The 18,055-nt window shown below is 46.2% G+C and overlaps 1 protein-coding gene across 2 annotated transcripts in view; it reads right to left on the reverse strand.

Moving 5' to 3' along the window:
- Grin2a (glutamate ionotropic receptor NMDA type subunit 2A) overlaps positions 1–17,578 on the reverse strand; it is a 379,678-nt gene extending 362,100 nt beyond the window's left edge. Inside the window, exons 1-3 of one of the 2 annotated variants that reach the window (XM_004864874.4) lie at positions 17,215–17,578; positions 16,482–16,672; positions 14,642–15,073 (exon numbers count right to left, since the gene is read on the reverse strand). In XM_004864874.4, coding sequence (XP_004864931.1) covers positions 14,642–15,055 — 414 coding nt within the window. In that variant the 5' untranslated portion in view covers positions 15,056–15,073; positions 16,482–16,672; positions 17,215–17,578. Of the gene's footprint in view, positions 1–14,641; positions 15,074–15,877; positions 16,018–16,481; positions 16,673–17,214 lie in introns of those variants that run through there. The other variant, XM_087202850.1, reaches the window with a different exon arrangement.
- Positions 17,579–18,055: the final 477 nt, after the last annotated feature.

An 18,055-nucleotide genomic window follows, 5' to 3' on the forward strand; every position in this document is an offset into this window, starting at 1 on the left:
TTATGAGGCAAGAAGCAAAATCTAAATAATCTAAATAATAATAATCTAAATAAAATCTAAATAAATAAAATAAGACAAACACAGAGAGGTGGCCACATGGGGCCCAGCCTAGCCTCCAGAGCACGTTTATCAGACTCCCCCTGGGTACTGGCATCCCTGTTACTATAGAATTAGTGGCATAATACAACCCAGATCTGTTATTCTACAGTTCTAAAGGCCCAAAGTCAGAAGGGTCTTAGTGGGCTAAAATCAAGAAGACGACAGGACTCATTCATTCTGGAGGTTCTTCAGGAGAAATCTGTTTCCTGCCTTTTCCAGCTTCCGGAGGCCATTGCATTCCTTGTCTTGTGGCTCCCTCCTCCACCTTCAAAGTGCATCCTTCCAACCTTTGATTCTGTTGTCACACCCCCTTCTGGGACTCTCAACCACCCACCTCCCTTATATAAGGACCCTGGTGATGACACTGAACCTATCTGGATAATCCAAAATAACCTTCCCATTTCAAGATCTTTAACTAAATCACAATAGCAAAGTCTCTTTTGCTACATAAGGTTCATAGTCACAGCTTCTGTGAATTAGGATATGGACATCTTTGGAGAGGGCCGTGATTGGGTCTATCGTATCTGGTAAGGCAATTTGAGTAAAAAATCTTAAGAAGCACTAAACCTGGAAGTCCTAGAAGGGCTTTAAGGAAGCTCCAAGACAGGGGCTTGACTTCTCACTGCAGGAACCAAGTGGCCAAGAAACCCACAGAAGAACAAAGTCAGCTTTGGGGAGGATGGTGGGCTGAGACCTGGACTGAGGGATCTTAAGCCCCTCCTTGGGCTCAGCTCAGGTATAAAAGAGGAGCAGGGAGGAGGGTTAGATTAAGTTTAAAGCTCTCTGCCTCTGAATTCTTCTGCTTGGGCTGTCATAACACAGCACCCCAGACTGGACAGTTTAAACAGAAATTTATTTTCTCACAGTTTTAGAGGCCAGAAATCCAAGATCAAGGTGACAACATGGTGGTTTCTTCTCCATGGCTTCTAAATGATTCCCTTCTCCCTGTGTCTCACATGGTTCTTCTCCGTGTCAGTGTCTTAATTTCTTTTTAGAAGGACCCCAGTCACACTGGATTAGGACCTATTCATATGACCTCACTTTACCTTAATTACACTGAAAGATCCTGTCTCCAAATACATTCACATTCTGAGGTTCTAGAGATTTTGACTTTGGGGGGATACAATTCACTCCAAGACCTCCTCAGAGCAATAGACATATCCCCGGTTCCTCTCACCCTTGGCTGAAACCCTAGATTTGCCTCTTTTCCTGAAAACCAAAAAAATTTGAAAACCTCTTACTTAGGCATATCCTCAGGTCTCTTTTGAAAGTTGATCATTTTTTTCTATTTTTTTCTTTTTCATTTAATTTTAACTGACAAATAATAATTATGCATATCTATGGCTTATAATGTGATGTTTTGATCTACAGATGCATTATAGAAAGAGTTGATCAAGCTAATTTTCATATCCATTACCTCACTAGCATCATTTTTTACGGTGATGAGGTTAAAATTCCATTTTAAGCAATTTAAAAATACACGATAAGTACATTATTATTAATTATGGTCACTACACAGTAAAATCACTGCTAAAACTTGTTCATTCAAAGTAACTGAAACTTTGTCCCAAAAGTTGATGTTGAACAAAGTTAATCTGGGTTGGGTAGTATTTCTGGCAAATTACAAGGTTATTTTTATTCTCATACAAAAACCACATTACTCTCCCAAATCAGAGACTGAACCAGGCCCTTTTGTCCACCTCCAGGGGAAACAGGAAGTGCTTGGGAAGCTACTGCCCCGGACACAGGAAGTGGGTAGTAGAAGGAAAGCTGTTTATCAGGGGCAGAGTGTGCTGACGGCGGATGGCTAGGAAATCAACTCACAGGAGAAGGCCAAGGTTCCCGGCACGCATGGGTATGTAAGAAGGAAGCATGGTTCTGTTCCCTATATTAGGAAAGGGTACTTCAAAATGATTTCAGCCACATCTGCCCATTTCAGAGCATGACTCACATGTGGCAAAGATGGTGGCCACCCCACCCCGTTCCCTGCTCTGGTCAGTTGTCTTCCATACGCAGTGCATAAAAACACTTGAGATTTCCAGAGTAGCTCAGTCTGACATCCATCTGACACTGGGAAACCAGATGGATTATTAAAACACTGACATACTTCAGAGTTGACTGTGAAGAGCCACAGGCTTGAGGGCCCTCGAGTGATCCCTTACACTCAGCCTCTCCCTGGCGGACCCCCATCTCCTCCTAACCAGAAGAACTGTGCCTGGTACAGAAGAAAGTTCGGGTGTTCTGTGCATGTCCATGATGATGCTGATTTAGTGATTAAGGATCTTGAGTATTCCTCACACTGTCAGTGTCAACCCCCAACGTCTCCTACCTCTGTTTAAAACTCATTTCACTGCCCTCTCACCCCACCACGGACACAGAGAACAGCTATCCACTGGCTCTTGTGAGCTGTCCCTTTTGCATCACAAGGTAGTTACTGTCACATGTGCACCCTGACTGGGATTTTCCAGAGAAAGGAACAAATCGCAGCCTCACAACCCCACTGTTCCACACAAAGCCGCTGACATGAACCCATCTCCGACCTACCTGGAGGTGATTCTCTACCTTGCCTCCTGACAAATCATATCAGGTTCCACAAAATGATTTTCTGCTAGGAAATTTTACATTTTAAAGCAGTTCTTGAAATGATTTTGATATAGAGATGACGGCTGAGCAAGGCCTGGTGGCTAAGAATGAACAGTCATAGAACTCTCTGCCAGTCTTCAAAATATTTATTATTTTTTAGAAATTCAAATTATTTCACTGTAGTTTGTATTGGAGTCCATCATTATCTGAGTTTTCCACTCACACAATGGGAAATATCAAAGAGGTTAAGATATGCAACACCTAGGGAATATAAAAGCATTGAGTAAATTAAAATATAAACCCACAGAATGTGTCATAAGAGAAATGCAAATTAAAACAATGAGATAAAGAGTTTCATCTAGCCAATTAGAAATTTTGTTGTTTCAAGAGCTGGTTTTAAGACATAGGTATTGAAAGTATACAGAGGTCCAATTTTTCTGGAAACTAATGAACAGTATGTGTCAAGATTCTTTAATTTCTTTATGCACAGTGACTCACTAATATGTCAGATTCTATTCAAAACCAATAACCTGCAATGCAGACATTTCATTACAAAGATATCTACCAAGGTGTTGGTTTTTCACAAATTTAAAGAACTCTAAATTAGCTAGTAAATCATGGTATATCTATAGGACAAAAAAATGTGGCAGACAAAAATGTTTATCAATAATTTGAAAACCTCATGGGCAAATGCTAAGCTGTGAGCTGTGAAATTATATAAGCAGTGTATATATGTATGTGTGGTTTATATATAAGGTACAGAAAAAAGACAAGAATGAAATATACCAAAATATTAACAGCAGCTGTCATGATCAGGAGGTTAAAAGTAATTTTAATGTTCTTTATACTTCTCTCAATCTCTCAAATCCTCTAAAGTGTGCCTGCATTAGATTACTTTTATATTAGCTGCAGTTGCTTTTAAACAGTGTGTCAAGTTCTTATCTTTTTGAGATATATACTGACATATTTACAGATGAAATCCAATTATGCCTTGAATTTGCTTTCAAATGATCCAGCAATGGGCCCAGAGAGAGTAGATGAAGACACAGATGCAATGGGAATGGTCATGTGTCAATAACTGTTGAAGCTATTCCACCACCTGCCTCGCAAGCGCAAGGACCTCAGTTTGATCCCTGGTACCAAAAAAAAAAAACCAAATAATTGTTGAAGCTGGATACATGGAGCTCATTGTTATAGGCTCTCTATTTTTGTATATCTTTGAAATTTTCAATAATAAAAATATTTTTAATCCTGCTAAATAGGAAGGAAGGAAGAAGGGAGGAACAAACTAATGCCAATTGGCAAAACCAAGAACAATTACTACAGTGAAGATCTGACCATGAAGTTCAGAACTTCACCCAAGGCCATTTCCAAAATCCCACTAATGGAAGCCACAGTCACCACCTAAGCCTGTCTTTTTACATCTCAACGACTTCTTCATGTGGTTCTGGATTTATTTCACCCAAGTTAACGAATACTACATTTCCTCATTCCTACAGATATCTTAGTTTTAAAACAATTCTCCTGGAAAATATGCATTTTTTTCACCCCTAGGAATGCAGACATGTGAGACAATATGGATTGCAAATGCCACTCACTCTTCCTGGCTCAATACCCCTAATTCGAAGAGACAAGATAGAGCTGGAGACATTCAACCATATGTGACAACCAAAGAGGAATCGGCAAAGAGCTCAGTGTTGTGATTGTAAGATATGTCATCCAAAGAAAAATTCAGGAGCTATCAAAACATCATTCAAGCCTGGCAGCCTTGACTAACACATTAAGAAGAGAGAAGGGCTTAGACTGTAAACTCACTTCTGGTCCTCCATGAGCCAGCTTCCTCCGCTCTGCAGAACCTATCAGCTGGGGTAGATGGCAGCCTGCAGGGACTACAGCAGTTCTCAGTTTGACTCTAGGTCTCCACCCTGAGACCTCTGAATGAGGATGCCCCTCTTCTATGTTCCCATGGTCCCTCAACCACCCTGATCATGGATGTATCACGTTTGGCTCCAACTGTCTAGCACCAGCTAGATTCCAAGTTATGTCAAAGCAAACAAGTTGATCCCAGGTGTACCTACAGAACATTGTGACCCAAGACACAGACTCAGTAAATGTGTGAAGAATAATCACATTAACAAATCAAAAAATACATTCCCTTATCTGCAGGGGATACATTCCAGGACATTTAGTGGATGCCTGAGACTGTGGACAGTGACAAATGCTATATATACTATGTTTTTACTCTGTACATGATCACCTTTTCAAAATAAATACATACAGTAATTAAAATACTTTTTCCATCATATGGAAAATTATAAATCATAGAAAGATAAGGCATCTGGAAAGCAATTTCAGGTTTTATTTTTCCTAGAGGAAATGTCATGGGAGGAACCACATTCAGGTTTTATTTTTGCTAGAGAGAATGTGGGGGAGGGGATAGAGGAAGTAGAGAAGCAGCAGAACAGCACCCAGAGCCTTTTCTACTGTAAGTTAATGTTCAAAATGCCGGGGAGAACAACTGACATGTCAAGAATACTTTGACAACTGAAAAAATCAGAGAGGGGTCCGACTCTCTAGAAGATAAACATTACTATTTACTACTGTAAGAGGTGTAAAAAATGTGCATATACTTTAACAAGTACTGATGATTAACTCATTGTATTTGAAAACACACCCCATTTAGAGATCATTAGCAATTATTCCAAACATCATCTTCTGCAGATGAGCTTCTTAGCCAAAAACATTTCCATTAGTAAATATGACATCAATTGACCTACTTATGCGTGTGTGTGTGTGTGTGTGTGTGTGTGTGTGTGTGTGTGTAGTTGATATATACATTGGTTTCCTGCTCTTCAAATATCATCTATCCTTCAGGATGATGTAAAATCCTTTGGGAATTTGCAGTGATGATGCAAGGTTCATAAATTCCTCCCCCTGCCAGGCAAATTTATACCAAATTACTCACACTCAGAGAAAGTAAGGATGTTGGTTTTCAGCCAAATCCAAGAGCCTAAACTACCAGTTTTGGGGGATTTTTTTTTAAAAATCAAGGGGTTGAGAGAGTCAGAGCTTCTGAATAAGAACCTCTGAGGTGACCCAATGCAGCCTGGGAATGCAACCCCAGTCCTCTGTCCCCTCCCCGATCCCGACAGCCAGGCGCCCACTCAGCCCAGCCACCTCCTGACAGATACCTGCTCTTCTCTGAAGATTCACTGCCAAAGTTTATTCCTCACATGCAGCTGAAGCTTCATTTCACCCTCCATTCTTCCCCCAGAGCAACAACAACAAAAGAAGATTAAGGCTAAACTTTCTACCCAGGGGACATCTGAACACATCTTTAAAATACCCTTTGCGCTTTCTGCAGGCTGAACCTCCCTAAATATTTCTCCTGTGACACTTAACATATTTCATTTAGATCCTGCACAATCCTAAGGGTCCCTTCCTCTGTATAGATTGCAATTTTTCAACATCTATTTTTAAATATTACTCTCTAGAGCTAAGTGCACCTCAATAGATAATGGTGCTCATGTCGCTGGAGACATCATCAATTGCACTACTTAAAGTTGCTCCTATACCCCTGTTACAGAAGCAAATTTTGCCTAGGCGGGATTACCTATTCTCAGAGGAGAATCCTAGATTGTCAGTCTATCAGTAATGTTTGAGGACTGGGAAGGTAACCCATTTCTGGCCAGTGAGATATAAGGAGATGTCTGCTCTAATGAAGACATAAAGGCTCTGGGTGGAAAAAAGGTTATTTTTCTCATCCTTTTCTTCTGGTTTTAATGATGGCATGTAAGGATGTGATGGCTGGAGCAGAGGCACCCATTTGTCACCAAGATAAACCTGCTGAGGAAAATAAGGTAAACTAGAAAGAACCTGAATCCTTATGGGTTATTGAGTCATTAAACTTGATGTTCCTTATTAAATAAAAATACTGAATATCTTAATGGTTTAAACCACTGTTGGTCAAATTTTCTATTGACTAGTAGCTGAAAGCACTCCTATCAAAAGAGGCAGTGTAATGGAGTTATCACCTCCCTTGACTGAGACATTCTATTTTAAGAAATTTGTCTTCCCCTTTCTTAAGAGCTATATTGCTACTTAGAATCTGCTGAGCTTATTGTCAGAGCAAAATAAACAAGCAAATAAACGAATAAAAACCCTGACTAGGTACCATTATGTCCAATGTTTACAGATAACGTGCAGTTAATATAAATGGGTAAACCTGGCAAGATGTGAGACCACAGAATGGGAGGGGCTGTAGCGAACCTGGAAATGCATGACTTGTCCAAAGATGTTAAAACTCAAGCATTTTTAAAGTAAAACTGATTCAGATGCATATGTACATGTACCAGTTCCCCAAGATGAGTGTGATTATTATGTATCACAAACATATACTAATAAAAAATATAAATAAATCCCATGTGACTTTACAAAGCTATTTATCCTCTTTCCTGCAATACTGCAAATTCTTCTTAAACCCACAGGGAGACATTGGCCAAAGGGCTTGAATTCTCTCTTCTAAGATATCTGAATTGATTCTGGAAACCCAGCGTACTTGATGGTGACTGTAGTCCACAGTTCATAAAAATGTGCTTTATACTTGGGTTTTGTCAAGCGAGCAGATTAATGTATTCTCACCACAAAAATTTTTTAAAGATAACTATGGGAAGGGTGTGGATATGTTACTTAGCTTGATTGTCATAATCACTGCACAATTCACACATATCTCAAAACATCACCTTGTACACCTTGAGTGGATACAATTTTTATTTGTCAATTTTACCCTCTAGAACAGTCTGTGATATAGATCTATCATTGCAATCTGGAAAGAGTTTTGAATTTTAATTTTATCCCCAACATCTTACTCATCTAAGTTAAGACAACAAAATATTAACAACAAAATCTGTTGTCTGAAATTTTTTTTAAAATGTCTGTGTTGAAGCTAATCCCTCTCCTGAAATCAAGAGCATCCATAATCATTAAGTTGAAAAAATAATAAAATAAGAACAAAAGAATAAATCTTAGGTTTTCTGGCTGTATGTACACCTCTGAGCAAATCCTTGAAACTCTCTGAACCTTTATTTCCTCATCTGAAAACAAGGATTCTTTAAACAAATATTTTTGGGACTGCCAGATTCCCCAGGTTACCACTGAATCATTACTCCTTGGCAAAGATAAAATGAGAAACTATTTATGTCTGCATTCGAAAGCTCTAAGCCCAGTGCAAACATATGGACCATTTAGTGTTGTCATTCAGTGCAAAGGTCAGAGAAATAGTTTCTTCTTAAAGTTGCTTTCACATCAACCACGTTTAACTTCTTGTCTTCCAGGACAGACTATGTGACAAGTCATAAAGGCAAAAGAAAATTTTGGTTGCTCCAAGATATGTGAATCATTTCTTATTTGACTCTCCATTTCTGAGCATTTTGTGACATCTGTTCCATTCTTTTTCAGGGTATATCTTCATATCATCATATCAACTTTAATCATTTTTTTCTGGTTAGTAGAAAGTATATGTACATTGGAGAAAAATTAAAACTACAAAATGTAGTACAATAAAATAATAACATTATTCCTGTAATTATGAGGCAGGCACTGAATTATGTCATTATACCCATGGTGTATTTAAGTCTCATGACATGGTGCTATCTTGTCCCCTTTTTACGGATAAAGACACTGAGGTTCAGAGATGTAAAGAACTGGTAAGTGGTAAAACCTAGTAAGGTGGTAAGTAGTGAAACCTGAATTTAAATCCAGGCAATCTAACTCCAGGTCCAACATATTAACCACTCAACAGTGCCAGTTTTTAAAGACGAAGACAGCCATGAATCAAGCACCTGGAGATAACCATTATTCACACTTTCATATGTTTCTTGCCAGTCATTCCTTGAATGCACATAAATTTTTCAGAGGTAGAAGGGGTCTTAGAGAAAACATCATCCAAACTCATTTTACAGATGGAGGACTGGAAGTTAACAAAGATAGAGGTCCTTTCCCAAGATCACACTGGCATTCCAAAATGGAATATAGGTCCTTGGACTCTTTGTCCAATATGTTCTGGGATCATTCAACCAAAGCTGACTGGCAGAATCTCACTGGAATACTACGCTAAGAAAGACGTAAGGCCTGGGCTTTACCAGAAAACATATCAGAGGAGATAAATGACAGCAGCAGTGACCACAATGTGAACACAGCCACGTGCATGCCATGGACTGACCACCTGCATACCAAGGAGCAGCCCCTGGAAGAAAAGAATGCCCAAGAAAGGCCCTCTGAACAAGAACCAGCTATTTTCTTCATAAACATCAGGGCCAACAATATAACATAAATGAGGGAAGTGGGCAAGGTGGAGACAGAAGAAAGGAAGGGTACCCCCCTCTCTAATGATGGTGGTGAGGTGGAGGGAGGAATTACTCATTTCCAGCCACCTGTTGCAATGGGGATGTGGCCCCAGTGTGGCCAAGCCTTCTGATTTTTTTCCCAAAAAAAGCATGAAAGTTGGGTCTGGGGATGTGTCTTAGAGATAGGATAATATTTGCCTAGCATGCACAAGACCCTGGTTCAGTCCCTAGCACTGAAAAGAAAAGGAAAGCAAAGGGAAGGGAAGAGAAGGGAGGGGAAATTAAATTTGCATCTCAAAATCTGGCAGCTAATTCAAAGTTAAATGATAATAGGACAAACAAAACACATCTTATTTACATGACGATCCCATTTCCTTGCTGAGTTGGTAGCGGTGCCAACTCTCCATTACAAGCCCAAGATTCAATTTATATTCCTCCTCTCACCTAGAGCAGCATTTTCTATCTGAGGTCCGAGGCTACCAGAGGGAAGACAAACACCACCCCAGAAGCACTAGACCACAGCTATGGAGGGTCCAAGCAATTACCAACATCCCTAAGGGCCATTTGCAGAGTTAGTCACGCCTACGGGGAAGAGGGCCTGTTGCTCTTCGATGACTTACTTGAGGGGGAGTGGATGATTGCAACTGACATGTCTCATCAAAGGGCTAAAGATAGGCCTCCCCATCTCCCAGGAGCTACCTGGCACCCTTTATCAGGAGCTAAGTGGGCTCCTACCCACACTGAGATCTGGGTGTCTGCCCTTTCTATGAGCTTTCAGTGTTAACAGGAAGGTTCATCACCCACGCCCCAGTTCTGGAGCTGCCAGGTGACAAGAACACCAACTTCCACCTCCTGCGGATGATCTGTTACTCAGCAGTGCTCCATGAGTCTTTTATGCCTTACCCCAATTCACAGTAATCCCTAGGATGGCTGGTGATTATCTCCCCTGGAAAGAAAAGGAGACTTGGCAAACATATGTATGAAATCACACAGCATTTAGGGGACAAATTCTGCATGGAATGCCTTCAACCACACTCACTGTGATATGTTTGTCCGGAAGCTGCAGTAAGCTGGCATGGGAACCAATGACTGGAGTCATTTGATCAACAAACAATTACCAAGTAACAAACACAAGGCGCAAGACCAATGCAGAGCACCAAAAAGGACACATATAGGAACCCGAAATGACTCTCACTAGAAGTGGAAAAATAGAGGATTAGTTAAAATGATTGTGGTATAAACAGAACACTCTGTAGCCATTTAGAATCAAGTCTGAGAAATCTATTTAATGGTAAGGGAAAATTCCAAGAATATATAATCAAGTTTTAAAAACGTGAAAGCAGGTTGGGAAATAAAACTGGCTGAAAATCAGAGTGAACACATTCAGTAACGCTCTCCTTCGCTCCTAAGACATAGAATTTATATAGAATGCTTCAGTTATTTTAAAGTTTACATAGTATTGCTTGGAAATAAGACAAGAGAATCACAGATCAGAATATAGAGGACTCCCTAAAAACGTATCAAATCCTGAGACTCAGGCCAGGGGTGTGGCTCAGCAGTAAAGCATATGCTTAGCATGCATGAGGCCCTAGGTTCAATCCCCAACAACACAAAAAAATAAAATAAAACAGATGAGTCTCTACAACTGTGAATAGGAATCAAAGCCACATGATCCATGTGGGGATGAGTCTAATATGAACCATGGGAATCAGATGTCAACACCCCCAGGGGAAAGGGAACAGAGCACAGTGAAATCATGCTGCTAGCTGTGAATGCGCTGGGACTTCTGTACCACCCACTAAAGTACAGCCCAAAAGGAGGCCTCTGTGTGTATCAAAGAGGCAACATGAAGTCACCAACAAGAAACTGTGGCCTGAGCATGGGCCTTCTGCTGCACAGAGCAGGAGGAAAGCTCTGAACTGAACTAGCGGCATGAGCTATGATTTAAAAGCACACATCCTACAGGTGCCAGCAGAAGAATGTCTAAAGTGGCCCTGAAGATAAGTTCACAGACAAAAACTAGAGAATACATGAAGACTCAAATTAACAGACTCTACAACTGGAAGAATTTATAATTGAATTTACAATTGAATCTTCACCAAGATGCAAGAGCAATTGGAGACAGGTATAATACTAAGTATAATTTAATTCCTTGAAAGGTCAGAGTAAGGCTTTACATCCACAAAGTGAGAAGAATTGTTCATTAAATCATTTATTAGAAAAAAAAACGGGAAGGGGGACCAATTGCAAGCCTTAGAAATAAAGTACATCATTGTTGAAATTAAAAGCTCAACAGATAAACAAATCAACAGACCAGCCACAAATGAAGCAAGGTAGTTAACAGGAGTACAGAATTGAGAAAAATCTCCTCAAACAAAGCTCAGAGACAAAGAGAGCTGAAAAAAATTTAAGTTAGGCTAAATGGAGACTTGGTTGAGTGTATAAATATATACATACAGAAGGAAAGACTAGAGATTGTGGCTGAGATTTTTCCAGAGTTAAAGAAAAGCCTGAGTCTTTTGACTAAGCAACCTACAGAATACAAAGTACAATAAGCAAAACCATATATATAATACAGTCCTCAACTTGTAACTCAATAGAGCTTAGAAGGAAATACACCAAAATGTCAGCTGTGGTTACTCCTGGCGATAGAATTTGGAGCAAGATTTTCATTTTGTTCCATAAGCTTTAATATACTTTTTCAAGTTCCCTAAAATGAAAAGACATCATTTTTATAAAGTGTCCGTGAAGGAGCAGCAGTCATTATGTCAAATATACATATATCCATTAACACACTCAAAAAGAAAAAAACAACCTGCCCTCAATGGACTTTCACTCTCGTAGAGGAGATGGGATATGTGTAGAATTAACACATAAACCAAAGCCAGAGCAGAGACTGTCATGGGTAGACATAGCCTTGCCTCTTCCACCGTGAAGCGGGCCGGGAGAGGGAGAGGGTGTGACAGGACCCTCAGCAGAATGTCAAGGCCTAGTCCATTCGCTGGATTTACTGGGGACTATTACTGAAGCTAGCGTTTACTTTAATTGAACAGAGACAAAATGGCCAGACCCAGATAAGATCAGAACTTTGTCTACATCAAGCATTATATTAACCAATTTTATTATAAGACCACACATTGATGCAAGTAAAAATGGATGCCTCTATTGTAAATTAAATTGATGCTAAAAAAACAATCTGCCACTTAACACCATTTCAATCACTATAAGGCTTTACTTCCAGGGCCATACAGGCCACGGGAAAGGTGAAAAATGTAGGCTGTATGTGTGTTCACTTTCACTGATAATCAAATTAACTGCCATTCTTATCTACATGAGCATTATCCTGTTGCCAATTTAGAAGTAAAAACAACACAGGGATGCTCTAGGCAATCTTACCCAGTCAAAGTCATCCTAGGAGGAGGCCAAAGGGGCTTCTCAGGTCAGGGAGGTTGAGACTTTGTGGTCATAACGCGGCTGGCACAGCCGTGCTAGGCAGAGTTTTAGGCAGCATCACACAACTGCGTCTTTGGAGCCAAACAAACTTCAGCAAGTGTTCAGCCCTAAACCAGACAGGTGGTACAGGCAAAAGCCCAGTAGATAGAAGAAAGAGTAGGTCCCACTTCAGACAATTTCTTCTGAGAAACATTTGGGTTTCTCAAAATACCACCCTTTAAACTAACTACTCGCAGTACCACCTGCCTATCCCATACATGGACCCAGCATACGCCCCTAACATTGTCTCCTTTGACTTCTTTAATGCCCTGCCCCCTCACATTAACTTCCTACAGTTCTACCAGAATTACAGAGTGGGGGCAATCTCTCCAAGACCAACTCTAACGACAGCAACAACAATGGCAAGTATTCAATTCCCCTTCACCATGTTTGAGCCAGAGAGCTCCTTCTTTCTCCTCTCTCCAGCATCTCAAATCTCTGTCTAATATTGTTTTCCCTGGAAAGGTCCTTTCTTGTCTTCCTCTTGCCATCTCCTGGCTCCTCCCTCTAGACTGTGATTCACTGTACCTCTCCATAGCTCAGTATCTTCTTTATAATGAGATTGATTTCTTGTCTCTCTTAAGGATGTTATGACAAAATTAAAGGACAGGCTTGACTTGGTGGAATGTAAGATCACAGCCTGGGTCCAGAAATCCAGATATCTAACTCTATCACCTACTGTGTGGTCTTAGTCAAGTATCTTAACTTCATCTAAAAGTTACCAGATGCTCCCGAAGGCCCCGTTCAGTTTTGAAATGGCCTCTTCGAATCAGCTGAGCTGATTCCCTACTCTGTATTACAGAAAGGAGCCCCCCAACATTGAGAGAAAATACTCAGCCACTCATCAGGATTCTGCTAGGTGGCAAACCATTTTAAATGAATGTTTAATGAGATACTGCATCAGTTGTGTGTTTCAGCTGAATGTGCTGCAGCCCAGGAGACCTGAAAGAATTAATACAGTTCCCAAAGGAGCCAGTGGGAAGTGCTGAGCAGAGCCAGAATAGGGTTTGATAAATACAAAAGTACTTTGAGAGCGTCAAAAGGAAAGTGCTGTAACGAATGTCCGCATGCTCTACTAGGATGTCTCCTGCTATCTAAGCAACACCCTCCAAGAAAGTCTCCAGGCAGAGACCAGCACACACATGTACACTCATGCTTTCCTCCCCTTTCAACCCCCTGATCTTTCCTGGGGCTTACACGGAGTTACAGTGTAGCCACAACTCCACTCCTTCCCCTTTTTTCCCTTTCCTCACTTCACTTCTCCCTTGGATCTTGTTCCAGTCTTCCACTTCAGCCCAGCTCCCAACCTGGCCCTTAGGACATTTCACTCAAGCTATCAAATTTCTTCCCAGCCTTCTCTAACCCACGGCTCTCTGGACAGCCACAAAAACTCTTTTTCTATCATCAAACGTTAAGAGACTTGAGCACATTTTCCTCATTTTGAACAACTTGCAGACCAAGATCCATCTTTGGGAGTCAACTCCTCCATCTGGAGGTCTTGGAGTCCCTGCCGGCTCACACAAAGGCTGCGTAAGAAAAATGTCAGGCCCTCCATGGTCTGGGCCTGGAGATATCTGCCCTCCACTCCTAGAGGAAGGGTTTAACCTGTGCTTTTCTACCCAAGGTTCCTTGGGCTTCCCACCTCTTTATCTCTTGCTGCACAGATTCCGGGGAACCTTAACATTTTTCTGTCCTTTACCTAAAAACTTCACATTTGTATCTCACAATATACCCACCTTTAATATTTTTAAAAACAGTTCTAGCCACTTACCATAAAAAGGAAATAAATGGACTTTTTCTCCAAAGAATCAGGTAAAACCACTATTACAGGAATATGAACCATATTATCCCACACGCTCCCAGCTCTCCAATGGGCACTGCTTGGAAATCAAGCGTTCCACTGCCATCACCACCACCACCCCTTTCCACGTTCTTCCTGGCACTCTCAGAATCCAGGCAAGGGCATCTCCTTCCATTTCCGGTTGGAGAAGCCAGGCCTGGGTCTCACTAGAGCCAGAGGCCACAAGTCCTCCGACCTTCAGATCAAGACAGATCCCAGGGGAGCCCGAGAACCGGCAGTGATTCCTCTGGGATCCGTGCAGCCCGCCCCCTCCTAGCCTTACCTTATCAGCCATGATCATGGATGAGCCCCCGTGGATGCCCAAGATGGGGATGAAAGTCTGCGAAGAGATAAAATCCAGCATCTGGGCCACAGCCTCCTGGTCAGTGTCGTCCCCAAACACCAAGCCGTGGATGCGTGCCCCAGACATGAGGTCACACACGTGCGTGATGAGGCTCTTGGGGTCGGTGCGGTTCATGAGCAGCGCTACCACGTTCACGTCCAGGGGCAGCCCCGCCGACTGCTCCGGGCCCCACAAGTTTCGAAGCTCGCGCTCCGTCACGTCGTGGCTGTGACCCAGTAGCACCGCAATGTTCAGCGCGGGGGGACCCTTCTCCGCCGCCGCGCACCGCGCCGGGCCGCGCCAGACCAGTAGGGCCGGCAGCACCAGCCAAGTCCAATAGCCCAGTCTTCCCATAGTCGCCACTTACGGTCCCTGCAGGGTGGAAAGCGAGAGGCAGGGCGGCGTGAGCGAGGGGCGCGCTGGATTACGACCCCGCGCCGGACCAGGTACCCAACCCAGCCCCAGCGCCGGTTGCGGGGGTCACTGTCTCCCTTCCTCATCCGCGACGCCATCTACATCCCTCCCTCGACCCATCTCCGACTCTGCCTCCAACGCTAACGCGAGCAAACTCTCCACCTCTGTCCCCCAGCCCAGTCTCGCCTCCTGCCTCTCCGGGTCCCCGATCCCCAGCCGCTTCCCCATTCCCGATTCTGCCCACTTCCCCCACCGCGCCCTCCAAGTTAGCTGCAAACCACAGCCCCCGAGCGCCAAGAGCGCCATGGAGCCCACCCAGCCCGTGGCTGCAAGGAGTAAACCCTCTGTTCTCCCCTCTTCCCCCAGGGCGGTGCGGACCAAGTTACGGACCCCGCCCCCTGCTCTCTCGGAGCGAATTACAGACCAGCCCGGGCGTGCGGAGGCTGCGCCGCTCGCCGCTCGCCGCTGCCGGCTGGCGCGCTGAGCTAGTTAACTGACCCCACCCCCTGCGAGCCCCCCGGTTGCGCCACAGACCTCGGTCCACGCGTGGCCACAGACCCGCTTCTCTCCTGGCGCCTTACATCCCAAGAGCGTGGAAGTGAGCGCGCCTGAGTGAGGGTCCGGGCTCTGAGGCTCCTTGGATACCTCGCGCCCCGCCCCACCTCCCGCAGAGGGGCCCTGAGGAGGTTTGCGCTCACCTGCAGGCCGCCCCAGGACCCGCCCCCTACACACTCGCGAGCGCTCACGCGCGCGCACACACACCTCTCTCACGCGCGCCGTGTGCAATGCAGAATTCTGAAGAGTAGGCGCTTCCCCCCGCGGGCCAGAGCGTGGGAGCTGCCCAAGAGCGCGAGTTGGGAGAAAGGTAGGCTCCGAGAAGCTCTCAGACAGACGCGGACTGTGCAGCCCCTCCCTGACCTTTCCACTGAGAACCCTCTTGCCAGATCTTAGTCGCACGTGGGCAGTAAGCTGCACACGCTCACGGACACGCGTGGAGATGCCCACGGCCATTTGGAGTCCTCACGCGTCCTCAAACGCTGCACACACCTGTACCGCGCCAAGTGTGCAGCCGCGCTTGCCTGCGAATACCAGCACGGTCGTGCACGCGTGTCCAGGCGCGCGCCCCTCCGGCCCGGCCTGTTGGAGCCTAGGGAAGTTGAGGCGAACTCGCACCGGCCTTGGCGTTCTTCGGGTGAGCATCGCGGAGTGCGGAACCGCAGCGCCCCCTGGCGCCCCTCCTGAGCCCCGCTGCTGGTCTGTCTCTCCCGCTTTCTCGCTTCCTCCCACCCGATCCCTCTCCCGCTCTCCCTCCGCTCGTCTCTCTCCTCCCGGGCCCACCCAGCCAATATCTCCCGCTGGGACGTACCTGTAGCCGGAGAAGGTCGAGGATGCAGTGGGGCGCGCTGCGCGCACGAGCATCTCGGCCGCCTCAGCAGCCTCCGGGCTTAGCGGGTTCCCGCATGCTGCGGCCCCCTCGCGCTCCCCTGGCTGTCCCGCGCTGTCCGCATCGCCCCCACGGGGGGCGGCTATCCCAGCCGGAGGCTCTGCAGCAGGGCTCTACCAGGGCGGAGGAGAGATGGAGTGGCAGGGTCAGCCCACCGGCGCGGGAAAGGGGGGTTGGGGAGAAGGCTGCAGTCTGCAGTGCTCACAGCCCCCCTATGCGCCTGGGGGCTCCTTCGTAGAGGGGGAGCTGAGCTCCGTGCCCAGACGCCCTCGGTGCGGACCCTCAGTCCCGGGGCGGATGGCCGAGCTCTGCTCAGGGGCTCATAGGAGAATGGGAGCTCCGGGCTGGCCACCCACGAGAAGCTAACTGGGCACCTCCACCCTCACCCCCTACCCCCTCCCCAGCGCCGGCTGCTGGGAGTTTTGCGTCCAGGAGCTGCTGTACGAGGGGGGGTAGAGAGAGAAGAGGAGGGAAGGAGGGGGCGCTGGCTGAGTTTCCGACGAGCTGGCAGGAGGAGAGGGGGAGGGAAGGGCGCGGGCTCCCGCGGTCCCGGATCCCCGAGGGAGGTGCGATCACTCCCACGCAGCGACCCTCTGGCGGTCCTGCCGCCCCTTCCCGAGGGCCTCCCGGCTCCGCGCCCCGCGCCACCACTCACCGCGGCCTCCCTCCACATAGTTCTCAGCGGTGGCCGCTCCCGGTCATCTCCAGGGCCGATGGCCGCGGCCGTAACTCTCGGCCAAGCTCTCAGAGTCTCAGGCTCCTGCCCCACTCCGGACGGCAGCTGCCCCGTCCCCTGAGCGCGCCCGCGCACCTTCTCCGCAGCCCCGCTTCGGGCTGTGTGCGTGAGGGCGAGTGTGCGTGCGAGTGTGAGTGTGGGAGCGCGCGCGCGCGTGGGGCCAGGGATCCCCGCTGTCCCCGGCCGAGAGAGGCGCGAGTGGGAACGGCAGCTCCCTCGGGGCCCTGGGCCGTGGGGCCGGCTCCGCACTGGGCGTTCAGTTCCCCACTTCCCCGCAGGCGTCCAGAGAGCGCTGGCGGCCCGGGCTCACTGCACCGGCAGAGGTTCCTGGGGCGTGCTTCTGCCGCGGTAGCCTCCGAAGAAGAGAAAGAGGAAGACGAGGAGCCACCAAGCCAACTTAGGGACTTGTCCTTAGCCAGCGAGACGCAGCGGCCCCCACGCAAGCCGAAGACGCTTGGAGCTCCGGCGGGCGAGAGCGTCTTCCGCCCGCAGCCACCCTCCCCGGAGGCGGGTTGAGGCAGACCCCGCAGTCCCCGGGCGGCGGGGCGGAGCGCGGCCACCCCTTCCCGGAGTGCCCGGCGACGAACCAGGCCGAGATGCGTGTCTGAGCGTTGCGCTGCGGAGGCGCGCGCCGCTATCCGTGGTGCTGGAACCGCGCTCTCTGCCAGCTCCCGGGCGTCTGGTGCGGCTGAAGAATCAATTATTCAGATCTCGGCGGCCGCTTCCTCCTCCCCAGTGCCTCGAGCTGGGTACGACGATC

The sequence above is a fragment of the Heterocephalus glaber genome, unplaced genomic scaffold, assembly GCF_053883595.1.
Source record: "Heterocephalus glaber isolate CG9 unplaced genomic scaffold, H.glaber_assembly_v1.0 deba00001781, whole genome shotgun sequence".
Taxonomy (NCBI): domain Eukaryota; kingdom Metazoa; phylum Chordata; class Mammalia; order Rodentia; family Bathyergidae; genus Heterocephalus; species Heterocephalus glaber.